The 21298-nt window shown below is 47.1% G+C and overlaps 1 protein-coding gene across 2 annotated transcripts in view; it reads left to right on the forward strand.

Annotated features, from left to right (window-relative positions):
- The first annotated feature begins 583 nt into the window (after positions 1 to 583).
- Positions 584 to 21298, forward strand: part of DOCK1 (dedicator of cytokinesis 1) — a 397349-nt gene continuing 376634 nt past the window's right edge. Inside the window, exon 1 of one of the 2 annotated variants that reach the window (XR_005780006.1) lies at positions 584 to 953. Coding sequence is in view for 1 of the 2 variants with exons in the window: in XM_040438894.1 (XP_040294828.1) it covers positions 908 to 953 (46 nt within the window). In the remaining variant the exon portion in view is untranslated. The remainder of the gene's footprint in view (positions 954 to 21298) is intronic. The other variant, XM_040438894.1, reaches the window with a different exon arrangement.

Raw genomic sequence — 21298 nt, forward strand, 5'->3', positions numbered from 1 at the left:
CTGTAAGGCGGCACAATATGGGCATAACTACTTTGATGGGGGAACAATGTAGATATAACTTCTGTGTGAGGACACTGGGGACTGGGCGTGTGTATATATATATATATATATATATATATATATATAGAGAGGCATGGCTTAGCATTAAAAAAATTGCCACACCACAGATAATGTTCCTCTTTGTGATTTCCAAACATTGGGAGGTTTGTCTATGGGAGATGCAGACATAATAGGTGAGCAAGCTGGGGGACTCAGGCAGGCCCTCCACCTATCAGACATTAATGACATATGCCACACATATTTAAAATAGGAAGCCCCCTTTAAATACAACTAATACACTAAATGTTGTTGAAGTATCCCATATCAGCCAATCAGCTTTTAGCTTTCATTTCTCCCTCACATGTTGTAAAATGTAACCTAGCTTCTGATTGGTTGCTATGGGTTACCGCGCCGCTCCCCCCCCCCCCCACTCTAGTTTTCATGTATGAAGTGCCAGCCGCAGCCCCAATCCAGCCGCGGTGACGTCACGGCGCGTCACGTGATCCCAACAAAAAGTTCTCTCTTCCCCCTCAGTTCTGTTGTTTGCAAGGAGGAGGGGGGGCCGGGAAATGGCGGCCTGAGCGCCGTCTTCTCCACACCTTCCTCTGTGTACCGCCGCGGCTGAAGCCATTCTTCCCACAGTACAGGGAGGAGCTACCTCCAGGAAATCCCTGACACGCCGGCCAGGGCTGGGCTATCAACTCCCTCCTCCCCCTCACAAAGTTGCTGTGTGCTCATCCCCACTTCTTCCCTCCTTGTTGTCATTATTAGTTCACTTCCATTAGTATTTGGGATTCAGCTGCCCCCCTGCCCCGATGACGGCGGCGGCCCGTGACTGAGCCGAGGATCTGGGGGAGCAGGAAGCATCATGACTCGCTGGGTTCCCACCAAGAAAGAGGAGAAGTATGGAGTGGGTAAGTGCAGGAAGTGCTGAGAGCCCTCAGTGTGGGACACTGCTACTACAACCCCCAGCATGCACTGACAGCCCCCTTGCTGGGAGTTGCAGTCTTGCAGTGGGCCACAAGTGGCCCCCCATGTGCAGGGGTGTATATACCAGTACACAGGCTGCTTCCTGTCTGTGGAAATGTGCCTTATATTGGTTACGGGACGTTAAGGCGCCGTTCACACATGTCACATTTCATACAGTGCAGATTGTGCACCCAAATCTGACACTAATCTGCGTAATGGTATCCGCGACCTCCGTTCACACGCAATATCTGTATTTTTGTCTGCTGCAGCAATGATAAAATTGATACCCCCCCCCCCCCACATTGGGTCTGCAGGGATAACATGCATGATATTATTATATGATAAATGGAGCATCCCCGGGTAGAGGGGGGTCATGCCACATGAGTCTCGCGAACGCCACCTCCGATCCAGATCAGGTACGCAAAATCGTGGCTCTTTGACTGTACCTCAGGATAGGTCATCAATAACAGATCGGTGGGGGCCCGACCCCTGACATCCCCACCTATCAGCTGTTTGAAGAGCTATTTTTGGGTGGAGTCAGTAAAAAATGTACCGACTCCAAATTAAATAAATATTATGTTATTAATATTGAGTAATTATTAACTTTCATAGAAATTTAGTAAAGTCTAGAAATGTTAATCATGTATATTTATGTATATTTATGTTCTATCATTGTACAGTAAGCCACTTATTTATCAAAAAGAATGATAAGCAGAATGTTCTAGTGGTGATAGATAATCAGTTCTAGCCTCTCCTGTAGTCCTCCTGTCCTTATACTATAAACCATAATAAGCAGGGTGTTCTAGTGGTGATAGATAATCAGCTCTCACCTCTCCTGTGCTCTCTCCTGTCCTTATACTATAATCAGTGTTAAGCAGGGTGTTCTAGTGGTGATAGATAATCAGTTCTCGCCTCTCCTGTCCATTATACTATAATCAGTGTTAAGCAGGGTGTTCTAGTGGTGATAGATAATCAGCTCTCACCTCTCCTGTGTTCTCTCCTGTCCGTTATACTATAATCAGTTATACGCAGGGTGTTCTAGTGGTGATAGATAATCAGTTCTCGCCTCTCCTGTGTTCTCTCCTGTCCGTTATACTATAATCAGTGATAAGCAGAATGTTCTAGTGGTGATAGATAATCAGCTCTCACCTCTCCTGTCCATTATACTATAATCAGTGATAATCAGGTTGTTCTAGTGGTAATAGATAATCAGTTCTCGCCTCTCCTGTGTTCTCTCCTGTCCATTATACTATAATCAGTGATAATCAGGTTGTTCTAGTGGTAATAGATAATCAGTTCTCGCCTCTCCTGTAGTCCTCCTGTCCTTATACTAGGTATCTTCATGCTGCTCCAAGGCCCTTAGTTACAATGCCTGAACATGTGCTCCACATGCGCGGTAGTATGTTCATCCTCTAAAGACCAGAGGAGGAAGTTCACTAGTGGGCATGCCTGCGGTCAGAACTGCTAGACAGAAGAGACAGATAGACATTAAAGGGGTTTTCTGGGAATAAGTAACTTTTCACAGGATCCTGCCTCTGGTATGGAAAGAATCATACTTGCCTATTCTTCCCCGCTGCTCCGGTCCTGCGTGCCGACTCCTGTGTGTCCATCTTCCGGTACGCAGTTTGTTTAAAGGGGTTGTCCGGGTTCAGAGCTGAACCCGGACATACCTCCATTTTCAATTAGGCAGCCTCCCTGACTTGAGCATCGGAGCAGTTCATGCTTTGATGCTTTCCTTTGCCCTGTGCTAAATTGCGCAGGGCAAAGGCATTTTCAGGCGTTCCGGTGAGTAACCGGGCTCTCCATGGGGCTCCCAGGAAGCCGGTGACGTAAAACAGCTAGGGCAGTGCTAAAGCACGCGCATCAGAGACGGTGAGGTCACCGAACACAGCCGGGCGGAAGCTTCTGCCCAGCCGCGTGGTGTTGTCAACAAAAGAGCCCGTGCCCTGCGCGATCTAGCGCAGGGCAAGGGAGCGTATCGGAGCATGAACTGCTCTAATGCTAGCATCAGGGGAGCTGCCTGGGTGAAAATATGGGTATGTCCGGGTTCAGCTCTGAACCCGGACAACCCCTTTAATTCGTCCCTTGCATGGGCATAATCATCTGCTCTGCTGCAGCCAATAACCGGCTTCAGCGGTGATGTGTCCCTTGTCGATACCAGTCATTGGCTGCAGTGGAGCAGATGATCATACCGGAGAGGAAGTAAGCAAGCTGCGGACTGGAGGATAGACGCGCAGGACCGGAGCTGCGGGTAGCAGGTAAGCATGAATCTTCCCATAGTGGAGGCAGGCGGCTGGCTCCTGTGAAAAGTTATCTATTCCCAGACAACACTTTCACGGCAAGCACTGAATATAGCAGCTACCAGGGGGATAACTATAATTCATAGGGCCCCATAGCAAAATAATATGGGGCCCCCACCAGCCAGTGTAAGGAAATTAAAATAGCAGCCTAAAAAAGTTATAAATAACGCCATATATCACAAATATATTATTATTCCCCACAAAAAAGTACAAAAATGTTTGTGCACCTGATTGGGCCCCCCACCTTTAAGCCCCATAGCTTGCAGTTACATGCATTTTAGGCTTACCAACTCCACAGCCATGATCTTTACACCCGGTTTTGGCTTGGGTGACTTTTTTTAAATGCCCAAACGTCAATATTTTTGCACACAAGTGTTTTATGCCTTGCTCGCATTGGGAGCAGCAAGAAAGTGGTTGGGGGTCACGGAGACCAGGCTGGGACATCGTCCCCAACACATTTACAAAGTTATACCCGAAAACAGGCGTTAATATTGGCAAAAAGACTACTTCAGTCAGGGAGCGAGGTAGTTTCTACACCAGTAGCATGGACCGCCAAAGGGGCAACAAAGTGCACCCCTTGTCGTACATTAGGTGCAAACTTCAGCAGAGAGGAATCGAATGACCCTCCAGCGTGTGACGGCACTTATAGAGGGCCCTACCTTTTGGATCGTTGAACTTGCTGGAAATACAATTCCTTTACATCGATTGTCTAGGGTTCTTATCGGAGTCATTTTCAGTTTCCAAGCATCATTGATCTTCATGCACAGGTATTTTTCACCCGTATTCTTACCGGCTAGCACCCTGACCCATTCATTTCTATGGGGCCATGCACATATCTGTGCTTTTTACCGTTCCAGGGCAGAAATAGTACTTTCTATACATAGGAGTGATGTCCGTATTTTGCTGATCTGGTGTTTGCAGGCAGAAATACGGACACAATCGCGCGCCCGAGGCCTACATCTGCACAAATGACAATCCTGTCCGCTGTAGTTGCGGTCATTATAGGCAGGCATCTACAGGGCTGCGGTATGTACTGGGCCGTCATTGCTGTTGCATGTCAGACCTGTAGATGGGAAGTCCATGTGAGTAATTCGCCGGCCTGCGCTGAGTCACTGCTTCTGGTCTAGAAGAAGCTGAAAGAGGATTTCTCCTGTTTCTTAGCCCATATTTCAGGTCCGGGGAGAGCAGTGCCCGGGTATTGTAGCACTGGGTATACGGCTGAGCAGTGTTCACGTACCGTTTTATTTGCATTACCGCGCTGCACCAGGCGGATCTTATGATATTGTGCGGTCCGCCCGGCAGTGCTTTTCTTAAACGATCTGCTTTCCTAAGGTTTTTCCTCGGTGACTTCAGCAGGCAGAGTCCTGAACGTTTCATGGAGCTTCTTCTGAGCTGAACCAGAGGCAAAAATCAATGTGTTTTATGGACTATTTTGCAGCGGTTCGGCTTCACCTCTCCTGATACGTGAGAAAGTACCCATAAAACCCCATTTTGACATGAGAAAGACGTGTGTTTCTAGACGCCATATTTAAGGGTGCATATAATTGGATCCTCCGTTTTTGAATTGTAAGGCCTTTGACACTTTGTGAAGCACCTGAACTACTTCAAATCTCCTCAATCCGGGATATCTCTGACCTGTTTCTTGCACTGCTGGACCATTTGTAGGAAGCAGTACCATGCACATGGCTATAGTATGTCTCCGTACGGCCGCTTTTAGACGAGCGTGTCCTGTTCGGGAATCTGCAGCGCTGCGTTTTTTTTGCATGAGAATCCGCACGTAATCTGCAACGTGTGCAGGGAGCCTTAAAGGGATTTTTGGCAGACCTGTAAAGGGAAGCATACTTGCCTACTTCTTCTCTTGGCCTCCTGTTTTGATGCCGCTGCAGTCAGCGCGTGACCTGCTCCCCTTACGTCATGTCAAATGGTCACATGACCATTGCACGTCAGCCAAAGCACGGGGGGGGGGGGGGGGGGGGGTAGTTTGTCAATATTCCACCGCCCCCCCCCCCAAAAAAAAAAAGAAAAGTGCACAACACCTTTAAGGTTGCTATACACATTGGATATTGGGCGACCATGTATAAGGATAAGTCCTGAATTTTATCTCTAACAGGTGTCGGGGGGGGGGGGGAGAAGGATCAGACATGTTGAAATTCAACTTGGCTGAACTTTTGTCCTCAATGGAGATAAGCCAACACAAGAGGTGTACATGGGGGGGGGGGGGGGGGGGGAGGATATGTACAGTACTGAGGTGTACGGCCACTTTTTCTTAACCTCCGATTTCTTATGGAAGATTTTGTCTGAATCTGACTGAGAAAAAATGGCGGCGTGCTTCCTCACGTGCCTACTCAAACTTTTACCCTCCCCTGCCAAAAAATAATACTGTGCAGCACCAATACATACCGTCATGCAGTCCACATCTCGCAGCGACACTGAATACCACAGTGCAGCACAGTTATTTCCCAGAAGTGCCAAATACAGCTGTGCAGCACAAAATTCCTTCCCAGAAACGCCAAACCAATACCACCGTGCAGCACAAAATTATTGCCTAGAGGTACCAAACCCCACAGTGCAGCTCAAAATCCCTTCCCAGAAACACCAAACCCCTCAGTGCAGCACAAAATCCTCCCCTAGAGGTACCAAACACCACAGTGCAGCACAAAATTCCTTCCCAAAAACGGCAAACCCCTCGGTGGTGGAGCGCAAAATTCTTTCCCAATAAATTCCAAACCCCACAGTGCAGCGCACAATTCCTTCCCAGAAGCAACAAACAAATGGCCCAGTTCAGCACAAACGTCCTGGCAGCAGCGCAGAGGCACGCGGATCTCTCTGGCTGATATAAGCCGCTGACCCCCTTCATACAAAATACAACTCCGGATCGGACCTGGTATTGGCACTGAATACAGGGAGAGCCCGACAGCTAGCGTTACCCTGGGTGTATTGTACTTTCAGGGGCTTTATTTCTTTGTAGCATGTCACAAGAGGAAGCGGCTGTGTGTGGCAATGTACTTTCAGCACAGCGATGTGGCGGCAGCTGGTCCCCTCCTGCCTCGGGCGCTGTGTGAGAGATTGCTGCTGCTGCTGTGGCTCATCCCATTGGAATGGCCTGTAAGGCGCGCCTATTCCCCCAGCACTCAGTACAGGAAGGCCCTCTTCATCCTCCTCCTCCCCCGCCCCTCCCGCCTCATCCCTGACACTTCTCTGCTTCTCCCCTGCAGCCGCACTCCCTCAATGCTTTGCTTTCCAAAATTGATCCCTTCCATTGAGATTGCAAAAAAAACAAAAACTTTCTATCCAGAAAGCAGAGCTTGTAGTATCCGGCGGGCGCGTCATTATGAGAGCTTATTGACTTGTCACCGTGGCTTTCATCCAGGCGGCTCGTTACACTGCAATTCATAAACGCTTGTTTTCCGAGTATCGTCCCTGAAAAACGTTCAGTGCACGGAAGAAATGGCTTCTCCAGCCGATAATCTCTGAATCGGGACCTAGTCGTATGTGTCCAGAAACTTCCTAGTGCATAGGCCAAATGTAGACTGCAAACGCAGTGTTAATGCATGATTCCTTTAAAGGGACATTCTCATCTTAATGATCATACCTTATTTCATTAAGTAGCGACGACCATTTAGCAACGACCGTTATCTGGACGACCTATGCTTAGGATAGGTCGTCAATATCGGATCGGTGGGGGTCCAATTCCTGATGATTGCAGAGTCTGCAGCGCACTGGTACAGGCACAGCTTCGCCAAGTTTGTAGAGGCCGTGCAATGAGGGGAGGTCTACAGTAACTAGGCCACTACACAATGTACACAACTGTGCCCGGCTCCGGAGTGCCGCACTGATCAGAGAGGTGTCGGACCCACTGATCGTATATCCATTAAAGGGGTAGTTTGAGATTTTCATATTGATGGCCTGTTCTTTGGCTAACCCATCAATATCTGGGTCCGACACCATCGCTAATCAGCTGTGTGACGAGGCAGTGGCGATCCGGTGTGAACTGCAGCCTTTTCGTAGTCCTGTTGCATCACGTGGCCTAGGCGTTGCTCAGTCCCATTCAGGTGAATGGGCCTGGGCTGCAATACCAAGCACGACCAGTATTTGATGGATGGCACTGTGCTTGGTAAGCGACGAGAAGCGCTCATCATGGCCTCCTCAAACAGCTAATCGGTGGAGGTGCTGGGTGTCGGACCCCCGCTGATGTCGTATTAAACATCCAGAAAACCCCTTTAAGGCCATTGGCAACCTCTTTGATTATATGATTATCTTTTATCTGTGGCCAAATGTTATGACCCAGGTCGGTGGAGTAAGTGGACCTGTGTGGTATTGGCACTATTAACTCTTCTAGGATGTAGCCACTGCTGGTACAACGAATGGCCTGTGTCTGTAACGATACGCTGGGAGTTGTAGTTTTGATACAGCTGCAGAGCGCTGCTCTGAAGCGTACGTAGCAGTCGGCCGTGCTAGCTCCTTGCCTGTTTGTGTTTTATATTGTGAAGGAAGAGCCTTTTGTTATACAATAGAGAAAGCGGAGCCGCGTTCAGGAAGGTTCTGTATGGGATCTGCAGGGCTCAGCCAGAACGTCCGGCCGCTGTCCAGCTTCCCATTGTTATCTGCGGAGCGGCAGAATGTGTCTGTTCTGGAACGTGGAGGCCGTGCTGCTGCTGCGTTCTCTTCGGGCCTTGTGTCATGTGTATGTAGGAAGATGTACAATTACAGAGGAGCAGTGCAATCCGCAGGAGGAGCTGCGCAGTCTGAGAAGTAGTTTAATGGAAAAACCTGTAATTCATACATTTACCGTAAGCCTCCGTTGTAGACGGGTGGCCTTAAAGGGGTTCTGCAGTTTTTTGGATAGATCATCAACATCTGATCAGCTGTTTGAGAAGGCAGTGGCACTGGCAGTTTACAACCCCCCTGTAATCCAGCATAAGTGGTCGTGCTTGCGCACTATAGGATAAAGGTGCCGACCTCGCTAGTGGCGGGGACTGCGGGAGTGCACATAGACCTGCACGTTTTCCTATAGTGCGGTGTTTTTACTGGATGCCTCTCTAGTCGGCAAATAAAAGGAGGTGAAAAGGACGCTTTTGGCCACCATCAGGTGAACGGACGCCTATGGTTACATTATATATATATTACAGATGTAGTAGAGTTAACACTCATGCTTTATGAGACGTGCTATCTAGGGGTACTTTCATACTAGCGGCAGGCTGTTTACCCTGTCAGATCCGTCCTGCCGCTATTTCGCCGGACCGTCGCTCTGTCCCCATTGACTATAATGGGGGCGGAGCTCCGGCGCAGCACAGCAGTTCGCAGTGAGAGGCCGCCGGACATGCAGTACTTTTAGTCCGGCGGCCTTTTGCCGTGCTGCGCCAGAGCTCCGCCCCTGTCCCCATTATAGTCAATGGGGACGGAGCGGCAGTCCGGCGGCACGGCGAAATAGCGGCAGGACGGATCAGACAGGGTAAACAGCCTGTCGGATCTGTCCTGCCGCTAGTGTGAAAGTAGCCTAAACTAAATGCGTTAAGCCTCTTTCACACGACTGTATGGCTTTTTCAGTGTTTTGCGGTCCGTTTTTCACGGATCCGTTCTGTTTTTTTTTTTTTTGTTTCCGTTTTTCCGTTCCGTTTTACCGTATGGCATATACAGTGTACAGTAATTACATAGAAAACATTAGGCTGGGCATAACCTTTTCAATAGATGGTTCCGCAAAAACGGAACGGATACTGAAGACATATAGATGCATTTCCGTATGTGTTCCGTTTTTTTTTTTTTTTTTTTGCAGACCCATTGACTTGAATGGAGCCACGGAACATGATTTGTGGGCAATAATAGGACATGTTGTATCTTTCAACGGAAATACGTTGCATGCATACGGAGTACATTCAGTTTTTTTTTTTTTTTTTTTTGCAGAACCATTGAAATGAATGGTTCCGTATACGGACCAGAAAAAACGGCCCGTAAGCGGAAAAAAACAACCCGTCGTATAAAAGAGGCCTTAAGCAAACACCTTCAATTGCTTTTCAGTGGCTTTTGTTTTAAGATAACACGATGATGAGTTAAGAAATTTGAGTTAAGGGTTTGCGTGTTAACCCTGCTACATCTGTATATAAATACCGGGAGCTTTTCTTGTCATTTGCCAAACATACATTGCAAATGCATTGTGAATGTTCTCCTAAAGGAGTTCTCCGAGATCGATAATCAATGGTCAGGGGGCTGGGCATGGTGCAAAACTTAAAAAAAATTAAATAAAATTCTCCAGGAGACAGGAGTGCGGCGCTTTAACAGGTGACCATTGGCTCCCAGTCTCGGAGAACCCCTTTAACAATGCGTCTTTTTCTAGAGATGGTTGTAAAAACGGTGGGGGGGGGGGGTGGTTATCAAACTGGTGTAAAGTAGAACTGGTTTAGTTGCCCATAGCAACCAATCAGAATCCACCGTTCATTTTTCAAAGGAGCTCTGAAATGTGGAATCTGGTTGGCTGCTATGGGTAACTAAACCAGTTCTACTTTACACCAGTTTGATAAATCTCCCCCTAATATTACATCTGACACACCATTATTCTCAGTCTGCTGCTATAGTCCTCCCTCATGCTTTACACTGCAGCTTTCCTAGCTCATACAGGCTCATGTGTGTAAGCACCAGACGTCATGATATGGGGTAGCAAACAAAAAACTGCATCATTTTTGGATAAATCCGATGTAAGTTTTGCGCGCAGACTACCTCTGGGGTTGTGAAACTACAACTCCCAGCATGCACACTGTAGGGGCTGTGTTTGGGACTCCCACAGATGTGACCGGGGCATGCCGACCCCTGGTCTGGTTCATCAGCCGCAGGAGATGTAAGGCAGCCATACTGGGCTCTGCACTCGCTCCGTAAAGGAAGACATAGTATTACATTTATTCTGATTTATTCTTTTCTGTGTTTCTGAAACTTGTTCCAGTTCACAAAATCTTGTCGCCTGTCAGGGGTTTATATACTTGTATCCACAGATACTTGTCCTGGTGACAAAAACAGAGCGAAAAACAAATTGATTTTGTGTACTGATCCCTTGCAGACCCAACAGCCGACTGCCTGTGCGACGCTTGGATGACTGGAAGTTACGAGAGCTGTGAACATTTATTACTATTTCCTCTACTTGTAACAAAGAGAAGAAAAATGGACCTGTCTGTGGTCATCGGAGACACCGGGATCTCGCAGCAGATCTGCGCAAATCCACGGTACACGCGGGCAGATTTTGTCCCCAATGATCGCTAGTAATCATCTGGCAGTGTAATACTGCCACGTTTGCTCGTTCATCGGACAATCCAGATCTTTCAACGTATCGTGCTGTCTAATTACGATCTGCTGCTGGCAATCCACATGGCATAGCGATCACTCCTTCCCGTGCTGTGGAGGACATAGCTGCATGTAATAGCAGAGGTCTCCTCCACTAGCGAGCAGGCGATTGCCAGGAGGGAACACCGCTTCCTTCCCAACAGTCGTCTTTCTGATCGGGGTGTCTAATACACCCTTTACAGTACAAAACGTGGGGATACGGTATTGAAACACCATGCAGAAAAATTGAGCACACTGCGGGTTTTCAGATCCACAGCGTGGACATTACAGCCCATGCACACACCTGTGTCCATTTGACAGCCCACAAAGTACGGATGCGGTCCGTGTGCCGTCCGTGGTGTGCATTTTGCGGACATATTCTTATCTTTTTACAGAACGGACATACAGATTTGGAAAACACATGGATGATCCGTATGCTTTCCACGTCCATATTTCCGTTCTGTAAAAGGATAGAATATGTCCTGCACTTGGCCACAAAATGCAGATCATGGACCCAGTAAAGTCCGTGAGTCTGCGAAAAATACTGATGTAACACGGACAGTATTCATATTTTGAGAATCCATAATTTGCAGACCACAAAATACATCCGGTCGTGTGCATGAGGCCTCATGTAGTGGGATGAAATCTGCAGCACAAGCCGCATTATTGTGTTATATTTGCAGATATAATCACAGTTACACAGTTCACAGTTATTTCCATCAGTTATTGTGAGCCAAAACCAGTAGTGAAGCCTTCTCAGAAGTAAGGTTTAGGGCTTGTTCACACGACCGTATGGCTTTTTCAGTGTTTTGCGAGCCATTTTTAACGGATCAGTTTTTTCGTTTCAGCAGTGTTTCCGGTTCCATTCTGTTTTTCCGTATAGAGTATACATTAATTACATAGAAAAAATTGGACTGGGAATAAAATTTTCAATAGATGGTTCCGCAAAAGCGGAACGGATACAGAACACATAAGGTGTACATTCCGTATTTTTTTTGCGGACCTATTGACTTGAATGGAGCCACGGAACGTGATTTGCAGGCAATAGGACATGTTCTATCTTTGAACGGAAAAATGGAAATACGGAAACAGAATGCATACGGAGTACATTCCGTATTTATTTTTTTTTTTTGCGGAACCATTGAAATGAATGGTTCCGTATATGGAACTAAAAAAACTGCCCGTATACGAAACGCAAAAAAACGTTCGTGTGAATGAGCCCTTACTCGAAAGATTTCCTCCTGTGTTTTTGACCCGAACCTGGTTTTGGCTCACAATAACACCTCTTGCACACGACGATACGGATTAGGTCCGGCCGGATGCGTTCAGGGAAACTTGCACCATTTCACAAGCAAGTTCAGTCAGTTTTGCCTGCGATTGCGTTCAGTTTTTATCACGCGGGTGAAATGCGCATTAATACGTTTTTCACGCGCGTGATGGAAAACTGTTTACAACAACATCTCTTGGCAGCCATCCCTGAAAAACTTGATTGCGGATGCTTGCGATTTTTCACTGAAGCCCCATTCACTTCTATGGGGCCAGCGTTGCGTGAAAAACAACGCTTATGTACACAGACCCATTGAAATGAATGGGTCCGGATTCAGTGCTCTACGGGCTCCACATCACGCATTGCACCTGTGCGGAAAACTCGCTAGTCTGAAAGGGGCCTTACTGATGGAAATAACTGAGGCATGAACTTGGCCAAAACAATGCAGTGGTGTAAGTGATACTGTAAGTATAAAGTCCTGAGTATAGGCCATCAGTGACAAAATCCTAAAATACCCCTTTAAGGGTTCATTCACACGTCCGTATGTGTTTTGCGGATCCGCAAATTGCTGATCCGCAAAACACGGACACCGGCAATGTGCGTTCCTCATTTTGCGGACCGCACATCCGCCGGCATTCTCATAGAAAATGTATTTTCTTGTCCGCAATTGCAGACAAGAATAGGACATGTTCTATTTTTTTGCGGAACGGAAGTGCGGATCCGCAAATGCGCATGCGGACAGCACATTCTGGCCCCATTGAAAATGAATGGGTCCGCACCTGTTCTGCAAAATTGCGTAACGGATGCGGATCTATTTTGCGGTCTTGTGAATGTGAATCCCCTGATGACGGACCATGTCCTGGATCTGTCCCTCCACTTCCCCAGGGAAAGCTCCAGCAGCTCTACGGGCTCCACATCCGACTCAGCTTGGGAAGGCTGGCTTTTCAAGTGGGCCAACGACATGAGGGGTCACCAGGAGAGGTGGATCGATCTCGGCAATGGCCTCCTGTAAAATTACCGGTAACCTCTAGCTTCATTTCGGCATGATCGCCAGTGCTTCTTGGGTACTGCTCGCCTCTAATCTGTCTCCATCGTCCGTTCATACTTTAGCTCATATCCATCTGGAGTAAAAAATTAGTGAAACCCGTCTTTGTGACTTTTTAAACACCATTGTTGCGATAAAACTACGATTTGACAAAAAATAAGAAATCACCAGAATAAAATGAAATAAAACATAACCGTGAAAAATTTAAAATATTCTTTAAATATATATTAAAATTATTCTTATTTTGTTTATGCAAAAATGCCCAGCCCTAACAACGAGCTATCCGTTTATCTGAAGTTAATCTCGGCCCATTTCTCCCTGTGTTCCCGCTTCTCGATACGTTGGCTATTAGGTTATTTTTATATAAAAAATGGAAATAAAAACCAGTCTGTTCTCTAAACGTGCAGTTTTCCTTCGGTCATGCAAATAAGTGGTAATCGCCCCGGATGAGGTTGTTATTATGATAGATGAAGTCTGCGGAGTGTGATTTTAGAGGTGAGAGGGGTCCCCTTGTGTCAGCGTGACCCCCGTATTGTCATTCCTGGTGCTCCGCCAGCTGATTGCAATCAGACGTGGCGTATATTTAATTATTACATTTTTGTCTGCGTTATTTGCATTTTCACTGACTATCCATATTCATCTGATTATGTCTGAAATGCTCGGATGGGATAATTTTATTCTGTCAAAAGTTTAGAACAAAAAAGAAGTTGATTATTTAGTTCTTCGTTTTTCTGAAATGCTAATGTTCCGAGCCGCAATGAAAATGTCATCAACAGCTAGAATCACGGAGAATTTTTCAGGATTTTTTTTTTTTTTTTTTAAATGGTGCCATATTATTTTGTCTATTTGTATTCACCTTTCATATACACGTTGCTGAAATGGCCTGGACCTGATGTGACCTGTTCTGACCTCGTACTCGTGGCCACATTGTGGCTCTGTACAGCCTCCGTTGTATAGTGCTCTACCTCGGCATCTGTAGCAGTCTGCTGGGCCTCCACGGGCCTCTATTTTCTTGCAGGGCATACATAGACTCTTTTTTTTTTCGGGTTCATACTGTATCGATTATCGGGCTTTGCTGATAATCCTGCTGAAGGGAAGATCGTCCACTCAGTACTTAACCCCTCTGCTGCGCTCACGTGATCGCTGGGACCGGATGTGGGCTCCTCTCCTGACTGGATGCATTCCTGTCTCTTCCTGTTCAGCTGCATTTACAATATGGAGTAAGCAACACAACTGGGTAGGACCAGACCAGAAGATCCCCCATCCAGCTATGGCAAGGGAATAATCGGGTGCATGCATTCATAGGAACACTCATTCCCGATAATTGGCCCGTAGAATTGTGCCGAAAAATGAACAAACGCTGATTTGCATCTTCTATCAGGATGAAAGATGCCCGATTAGGCCCCTTTCACACAAGTGTGACAGATTAGGTCCGGATGCGTTCAGCGAAACTTGCACCATTTTGCAAGCAAGTTCAGTTAGTTCAGTTTTTTTTCCACGTGGGTGCAATGTGTTTTGATGCATTTTTCTCGCGCGTGATTTTTTTTTTTTTTTTTTTAAACGGAAGGTTTGCAAGCAACGTCTCTTAGCAACAATCCGTGAAAAACGCATTGCATCCGCACTTGCTTGCAGATGCAATGCGTTTTTCACTGAAGCCCCATTCACTTCTATGGGGCCAGGGCTGCGTGAAAAAGGCAGAATATAGAACATGCTGCGTTTTTCACGCAACGCAGAACTGATGCGTGAAAAAAAAAACCCGCTCATGTACATACACAGACCCATTTAAAATTAATGGTTCAGGATTCAGTGCGGGTGCTAGGTGTTCACATCATGCATTGCACCCGCGCGGGAAAACTCGCTGGTGTGAAAGGGGCGTAATCGGCAGCACATCTTCCTGTGTAATGAGGGATGTGGGGGGAATGACCACGGTGGTGAATATTCCTCCCACATTCACTTTTGATAGGTCTGTGTAAGACGAACACATTTATCATCCGTCGGCACTCCTCCTGCGCAAATATAGGGCAGTGTAATAGGTCCTTAAAGGGGTTCTCTGAGTGAGTTTTTAGAAACAGCCTGCGTCTCTAAACAGAAGATTCATACTTACCTGCTCCTCCATGTTGCCTCAGCTGTGTCCATGTTTGTTCCCCACAGCGTTGACATCCGGCACAGCATGCTCACATGCTCTGCTGCAGCCAATTACTGGTGTCAGTGGAGACGTGCTGCTTGTGGACACCACTGAGCTTGCAGCATTATTATTTCTTTCAAAATGACTAACGCCTCGACGGACCCCACTATAAAGCTAATTTTCCACTGCATGGAACCAGCTTGAACGTACTCGACTCCACTGTTTTTCCGAAGATGGACATGGTACCCAATAGTTTGGCACCAGGGGGCACCTAATGGGCCAAGACGGTACTATGAAGGTCAAGTGGATCATCACTACATTGTAACCAGCTACCTTTTGAGGGTACCATATCCATAGTGGAAAACAAACCTGGTACCATCACAGAGTAGAGGTGCGTTGAGTGGAGTCAGTGTCATGCAGTGGAAAAGTGGCTTTAGTCATTGGGGTCTGCCAAGCATTGCTGGTGTCCATCGTGAATAAAATCCAACTCTGTGCGTTCTGTAAATGTATTAAAACCTTTATTAAGCTCTGCTCACATTTCCTTTTGAGGTTCTGTTTGGTTTCCCTGTAACACGTGCCAGTTGTCCATACAGCAGGTCCGTTGGTGCTGGTTTTCTTCCATTTACGTGGAGCAGTATTATTATTATCGGCTGCACATCTCCGCTTTACATGTTGGTGCTGCCGATAAACTACAACTCTTGTACCCACAAAAGACGACCTCGATGACAAGGTTGGTTGGTCAGTGGACAAGAGGCAACGATTGGGATCGAGTGTAAAGGCTGATTGTCCGTGTCACCATTTCCCTGTGTTAAAAGATGTCTGCAACCCTTTAGAAGTTACGGCCTATCCTCAGGATAGCCCTCCACTGTCTGATCAGTCGGAGTCTGACTCCCTGCCGATCAGCTGTTCTGCAGTAACTACACCGCTTTGTCCACTATGCAGTGGGCGGATCGTGTAATTCAAGTGAATGGGTGCAGCGCCGCAGTAACCAGCTCCGTCCACTGCACAATAGATGGCGCTGGTAGTTTTTGGCTATGGAGCTACTGCAGAACTACTGATCCATCCATTCCCCACCCCGTGCCCATTTTTTAAGTGAGAACGATGGTACCCCACCCCCCCTCGCGCTGCCAAAAGTCATTTTTTTGCGCAAGTGGGGCTTGCATCAAAATTTGCACATTTTTGACGCCTGCAAATTGGAGTTTGATTTATGTACCCCGATGTCTACAGTGTGGGTGGGAACCCCTCGAGCATGCCGTCTCATCGTGTTCAGGATCGTCCTCTGTAATGTTCACAATCTGGAATAAAGGGAGAAGACTTTTTTTTTTTTACGATTTACAGTCCAGGAACGAAGCAATGAGATCTGAATAAACAAACCTTTATGGACGACTCTTCCTCTAACCACCAAAACCTACTTTATGTGAGTTGGAGAAAATTCAAGCTGCCTGTGGTCTGCCTGGATTTCAAGAGCAAACAGAAGCTGCAAGTGAAGCGCGGGCAATGGATTTATTAATGAGCGTTGCACCAAAGTCAACGTGAAAGCCCATTCACATATTGTTTGCAGTTTTTGGGGCACCTCCTGGTTTTATTCTGACAGTATTCTGTTTTTTATCTCATGACCTTTGGGGAGAATCATTACTGCAGTTCAAACCACAAGGTGGTGACGTCGGGTATGTGACACCCAGGACATCGGGGAAGACCTGGGGTCTTCAGTCAGGCAGCAGTAAATGATTACCATGATGCCTATTAGGGGCTAAATGCTGAAAAAATGTATTTTCCAAACTTTTGGCAGCTGCTTGAATTTCTGTTTTAGGCCTCATGCACACGAGCGTGTGTCGGCTGGACCCGTGCTGCAAATTGCAGTCCGCCATGCACAGGTTCCGACCGTGGGGCAGCCGCATGCGGATCAAGGACCCATTCACTTGAATTTGGTCCGTGATCCACATCCGACTGTCCGCAGCGCGAAAAAGTGCATGCGCTACTTTTTTGCAGTGCGGGGGCTCGGACAGAAAACCCACGAAATCACTCCATAGTGCTTCCGTGGGCTTCCGATCCGTGCCTCCGTTCCACACTGCACTGCATCTTCCGTATTGCGGACCCATTTATTGCGTACTGTGGACCCGCTGTTTGCAGGCCGCAGTATGGCCACGACCGGGCAATGGCCGTGGGCATGAGCCCTTAATCATATTTAGCTTATTTTGCAGTGTCGGGTCTATGTGCTTTTTAAAACATTAAAGGGGAATGTCACGTTCTAAAGTTATTCTTTACAAACGGGATAGGGGATAACCTTCTGATCCCAGAAGTTGGACCCCCACTGATCCAGAGAATAGGGGGTCCGTTTCACATAAAGAATGGAGTGTCAGGTTGTGAATGGTCTCTGCCGCTCTATTCATGGTCTGTAGGACTGCCAGAGATGGCAGAGCACAGTGTCCAGTGCTGAATGGATCGGCAGGTGGTTCTCCCCGATCCTTTGGATAGGGGGTAACTTTACAACTTGGCACAACCCCTTTAAGGCTGGCCATACACAATAGATAGCTGTCATCTGAGCCCTCCCAAACCCCTTTTCCCCATACACCTTGGCGAGCGTACATGTCTACTGAATGGATTAGATTCCTCTGGTGGTGGCTTATCTTCCTGAGAACAGAAGGACCGTGCTACCCAATCCTCCCCTGATATGTCCGTGTCCTGCTGAAGGAGATCAGGAAAGCCTTTCTTAAAGCATACAGTCCTCTTCTGGCCACTAAATATGTTTCGCTCATGTACAGAACTCAAATCTGTCCGTGTGCCTGAGATAGATGTGTCCGAGAGAGGATGTGCTGTCTTGGACATCTATGGAAGTTGGTTTGACTGGGACCAGTGTACCATTCCTTCACGGACAACCCCTTTACTATGATGGTCGCCCTGCAGTCACCAGCTGCTACAGTGTAAATGTAGTATTACATGGTGGCCATTCAGATGAATGATGGTCATGTAATACATGGACAGCCCGAGTCCACCAAAGTGAGAGTCTCTGCTTGTTCGAGGGACCCCACCCTGACGTCCACTTCTTATCTGGAAGAATTCAGTTGTTGCCATGATGGGGCACTGCAGTCAGGTATGAACATTCACTTTCAGATGCATATTCTAATGCAGATGAGACTTAAAGGGGTATTCCCATCTCACACAATGGGGGCATATCGCTAGGACCCGCATCTATCTCGTAAAGCCAGCCAGCAAAGTCCCGGAGGGCTCACCACGCATGTGCGGCTGCCCTCCATTCATTTCTGTGGGGCCGCCGAAAATAGCACTCGACTTTTCCTGTCGGCCCCATAGCAATTATTGTGAGCGGTGGGCACGCTTTCCCTGCTCCATTCTCGAATATAGGTGGGACCCGCCCCTATCAGACAATGGGGACATATCCTAGCGATATGCCCCCATTGTCTCAGATGAGACAACCCCTTTAAGCCTTGTTTAGACTGCCAAATTGTTGGGCAGATTATTGGGAACAAACGTTCCTATGATCGCTTGTTCCCAATAATCTGCCCATCTAAGGTTGTCGCAGATCACCCGATGAACGAGCCAAATGACTGTTGGTGCGGACACCTCAATCATCGCGCCCAGAAACAATGCAGCTGTAGGAGGGCGACTGCTCTCCTCGTACTGTGGAAGTGATCGCTGCATGTAAACGCAGCTCTTGAACTGCTGGCGAGAAGGCAATTGTTGGGAAGGAACGCTTCCTACCCTACAATCGTCTGCTCATTAGCACACTAAACGCGCCTTTAGCGCTAGAAAAGAATCGGAGGTGAGCCGCGCACAGTTGTTACTTACATGTGTATTTCTACAAGGTCAACAATGATGAGAGCAGTGCTCCATACGGCACGATGGGAGTGACGCATAGAATAGAAATATTACTATTTTACAAACCTGTTGCGTTTTACACTTTTGAACTCTGGAAATGATTTCCTTTGCTCTTCGCGTACATTTCAGCGGTGACGGTAATTGTTCCCAAAATAAGGATTTGCGTGCTCGCCTCTAGAAAAACCTTTTTGGCAAGCCTGCTGGCTGTCGTAGACCCTGGATGTAGACTGTGCGCGTCTGAGGGCCTTTAAAAATCACTGGGGTCTTTCATGTTGCAGCTTTACCTAAGCCCCTAATAATGAGTATTACAAGACCACTGAAGTGGTGATGCTGGTCCTGTGCGCAGGCGTCCACCGGTGTATATGTATATTTGGATTACACATTGCATGTTTAGCTTCCCGGACCATGCTGAAGGCCGCCTCGGCTCCGGAGACACGTCTGCTTCATGTTTTTTCTCGTCGTCTCTCCAGTGTTTAGCCGTGTTCTTGCACCAGTCATAATGTCTACTTGTTGTCAGACATGAAACCATGGGGTTGTCAGCAGGGTTCATGCATTTTAGGATACTTTCACACCAGCGTTTTTGCTGGATCCGTCATATATCTGCAAAAACCCTTCCATTACAATAATACCACCGCATACATCAGTCATGAACGGATCTGGTTGTATTATGTCTTCTATAGCCATGAAAGATCCGTCTTCAACACCATTGAAAGTCAATGGGGGACGGATCCGTTTTCTATTGTGTCAGAGAAAACGGATCGGCCACCATTGACTTGCATTGTGTGTCAGAACGGATCCGTCTTGCTCCGCACCACATCGCGGACTGAAAACCGCTGCTTGCAGTTTTCTGTCCGCGATGGGGACGCAACCAAATGGAACGGAATGCATTCTGTTTTGTCCCCATTGACAATGAATTGGGACAAAACGGAAGCGTTTTCATCCCGCTATTGGATCCTATGACTGATCTCAATAGCGGAAAGGGAAAGCACAAATTTGAAAGTAGCCTCAGATGCTGACCTTCTTGGGCTGAACCAATCTTGACCAAATCCTGCTCACACAACTTGAAGTTTGTTAGGTCCCGTTCACACTGAGTCTTTTGACATCGGAAATTTAGTGTGGATTCTGTGGCAAAAAGCCGCCGGAGGTCACACGGAATCCGCCCTCCATTGGTTTCAATGGGATGCCACGCTGTCGTTGATGTAGCTGAGCGTTATATCCCCAACTGCATCGAGAATGTAAACCACAGCACAGATCTGCTCCAAATTTCCAATGTCGAAAGGTGCCATGTGAACGGGGCCTTATTTTGGAGGTTAGAGCAATTAAAAATGGAGACCAGGATGAGGGTGATTTCTGGTATTGCTGTGGTTAAAGGGCCCCAAGGGCAGTTTTATATCATGTTATACCTTACACTTTAGGGTACGGCTACAAAAGAAGGTACAGCAACCTCTGTAGAGCGACTTCTTCAAGAAAAGTCGCACAACTTTTTTAATTTTTTTTTATTGATAGTTAATGGCATGAGAATGCGAGGGTTGACCGGTAAACCGGTGTCAGTGATATAATACGGTATTAAGAAACCGCAATATGGCGATATCCCTGTTTACTAATAACCGCAGTATTTTGTGACTTCATAGAAGCGGTCATGTGTGCTGACAGCTTCTAAATCTGTGTCCGCCCGCCCCTGCATAACAGTACTCACAACCACATTACTGCCCGCAGCGGCTGCCCCCGGCTCCTCCTAGCTCCCCATATTCATGTCTCTGCCCACCGACATCGGAATCAGATAACAGCAGAGGCGAGCACAGCATCCAGGCGGGAAAGGTCTCTCCAACTCCCACACACAGTTTTTTTTTTTTTTTTTTAATAGCGTTTATTTAACATTTTGCATATTAATACAACACTCCCAAGGGGAGAATAGAAAAGAACAATCCTTCCATGACCCATGCACTCGCATTGGCAAGTCCAATATTAACATATATCTTGACCTTAAAGGACATATAAGTGACTTCAATACAAGGTATCGCTGTTTCCACCAGATTAGTTCTAGGACTCACTCCAACCACATGCACACTCACATTCATACCATGGGTGATTCACTCGCCATTGCCAATGACTCAAGTTGTGCCCTCCGCCTGGACCCAAAGGCCCCAGATATTATCAAATCGATCAGGCAATCCCCTTGCCTCGTATGTCAACTTGTACATTTGCAGGTCTTTATTTATCAGGAGTACCCATTGGCTCACTCATTTGGAAGGAGTAGCGTCAGAGACTAGCCCTAGTAAACATATTACAGGATTACAGATCCCTGGGAGCCCTAACCTAACGTTAATAAAGTTACATATTCCCTTCCAGTATGACTTCATCACCGGGCAGAGCCATACCATATGAAAGAAAGAGCCCCTCGCCTCTCCACATCT

Source organism: Bufo bufo, chromosome 6 (assembly GCF_905171765.1).
Source record: "Bufo bufo chromosome 6, aBufBuf1.1, whole genome shotgun sequence".
NCBI classification, from domain to species: domain Eukaryota; kingdom Metazoa; phylum Chordata; class Amphibia; order Anura; family Bufonidae; genus Bufo; species Bufo bufo.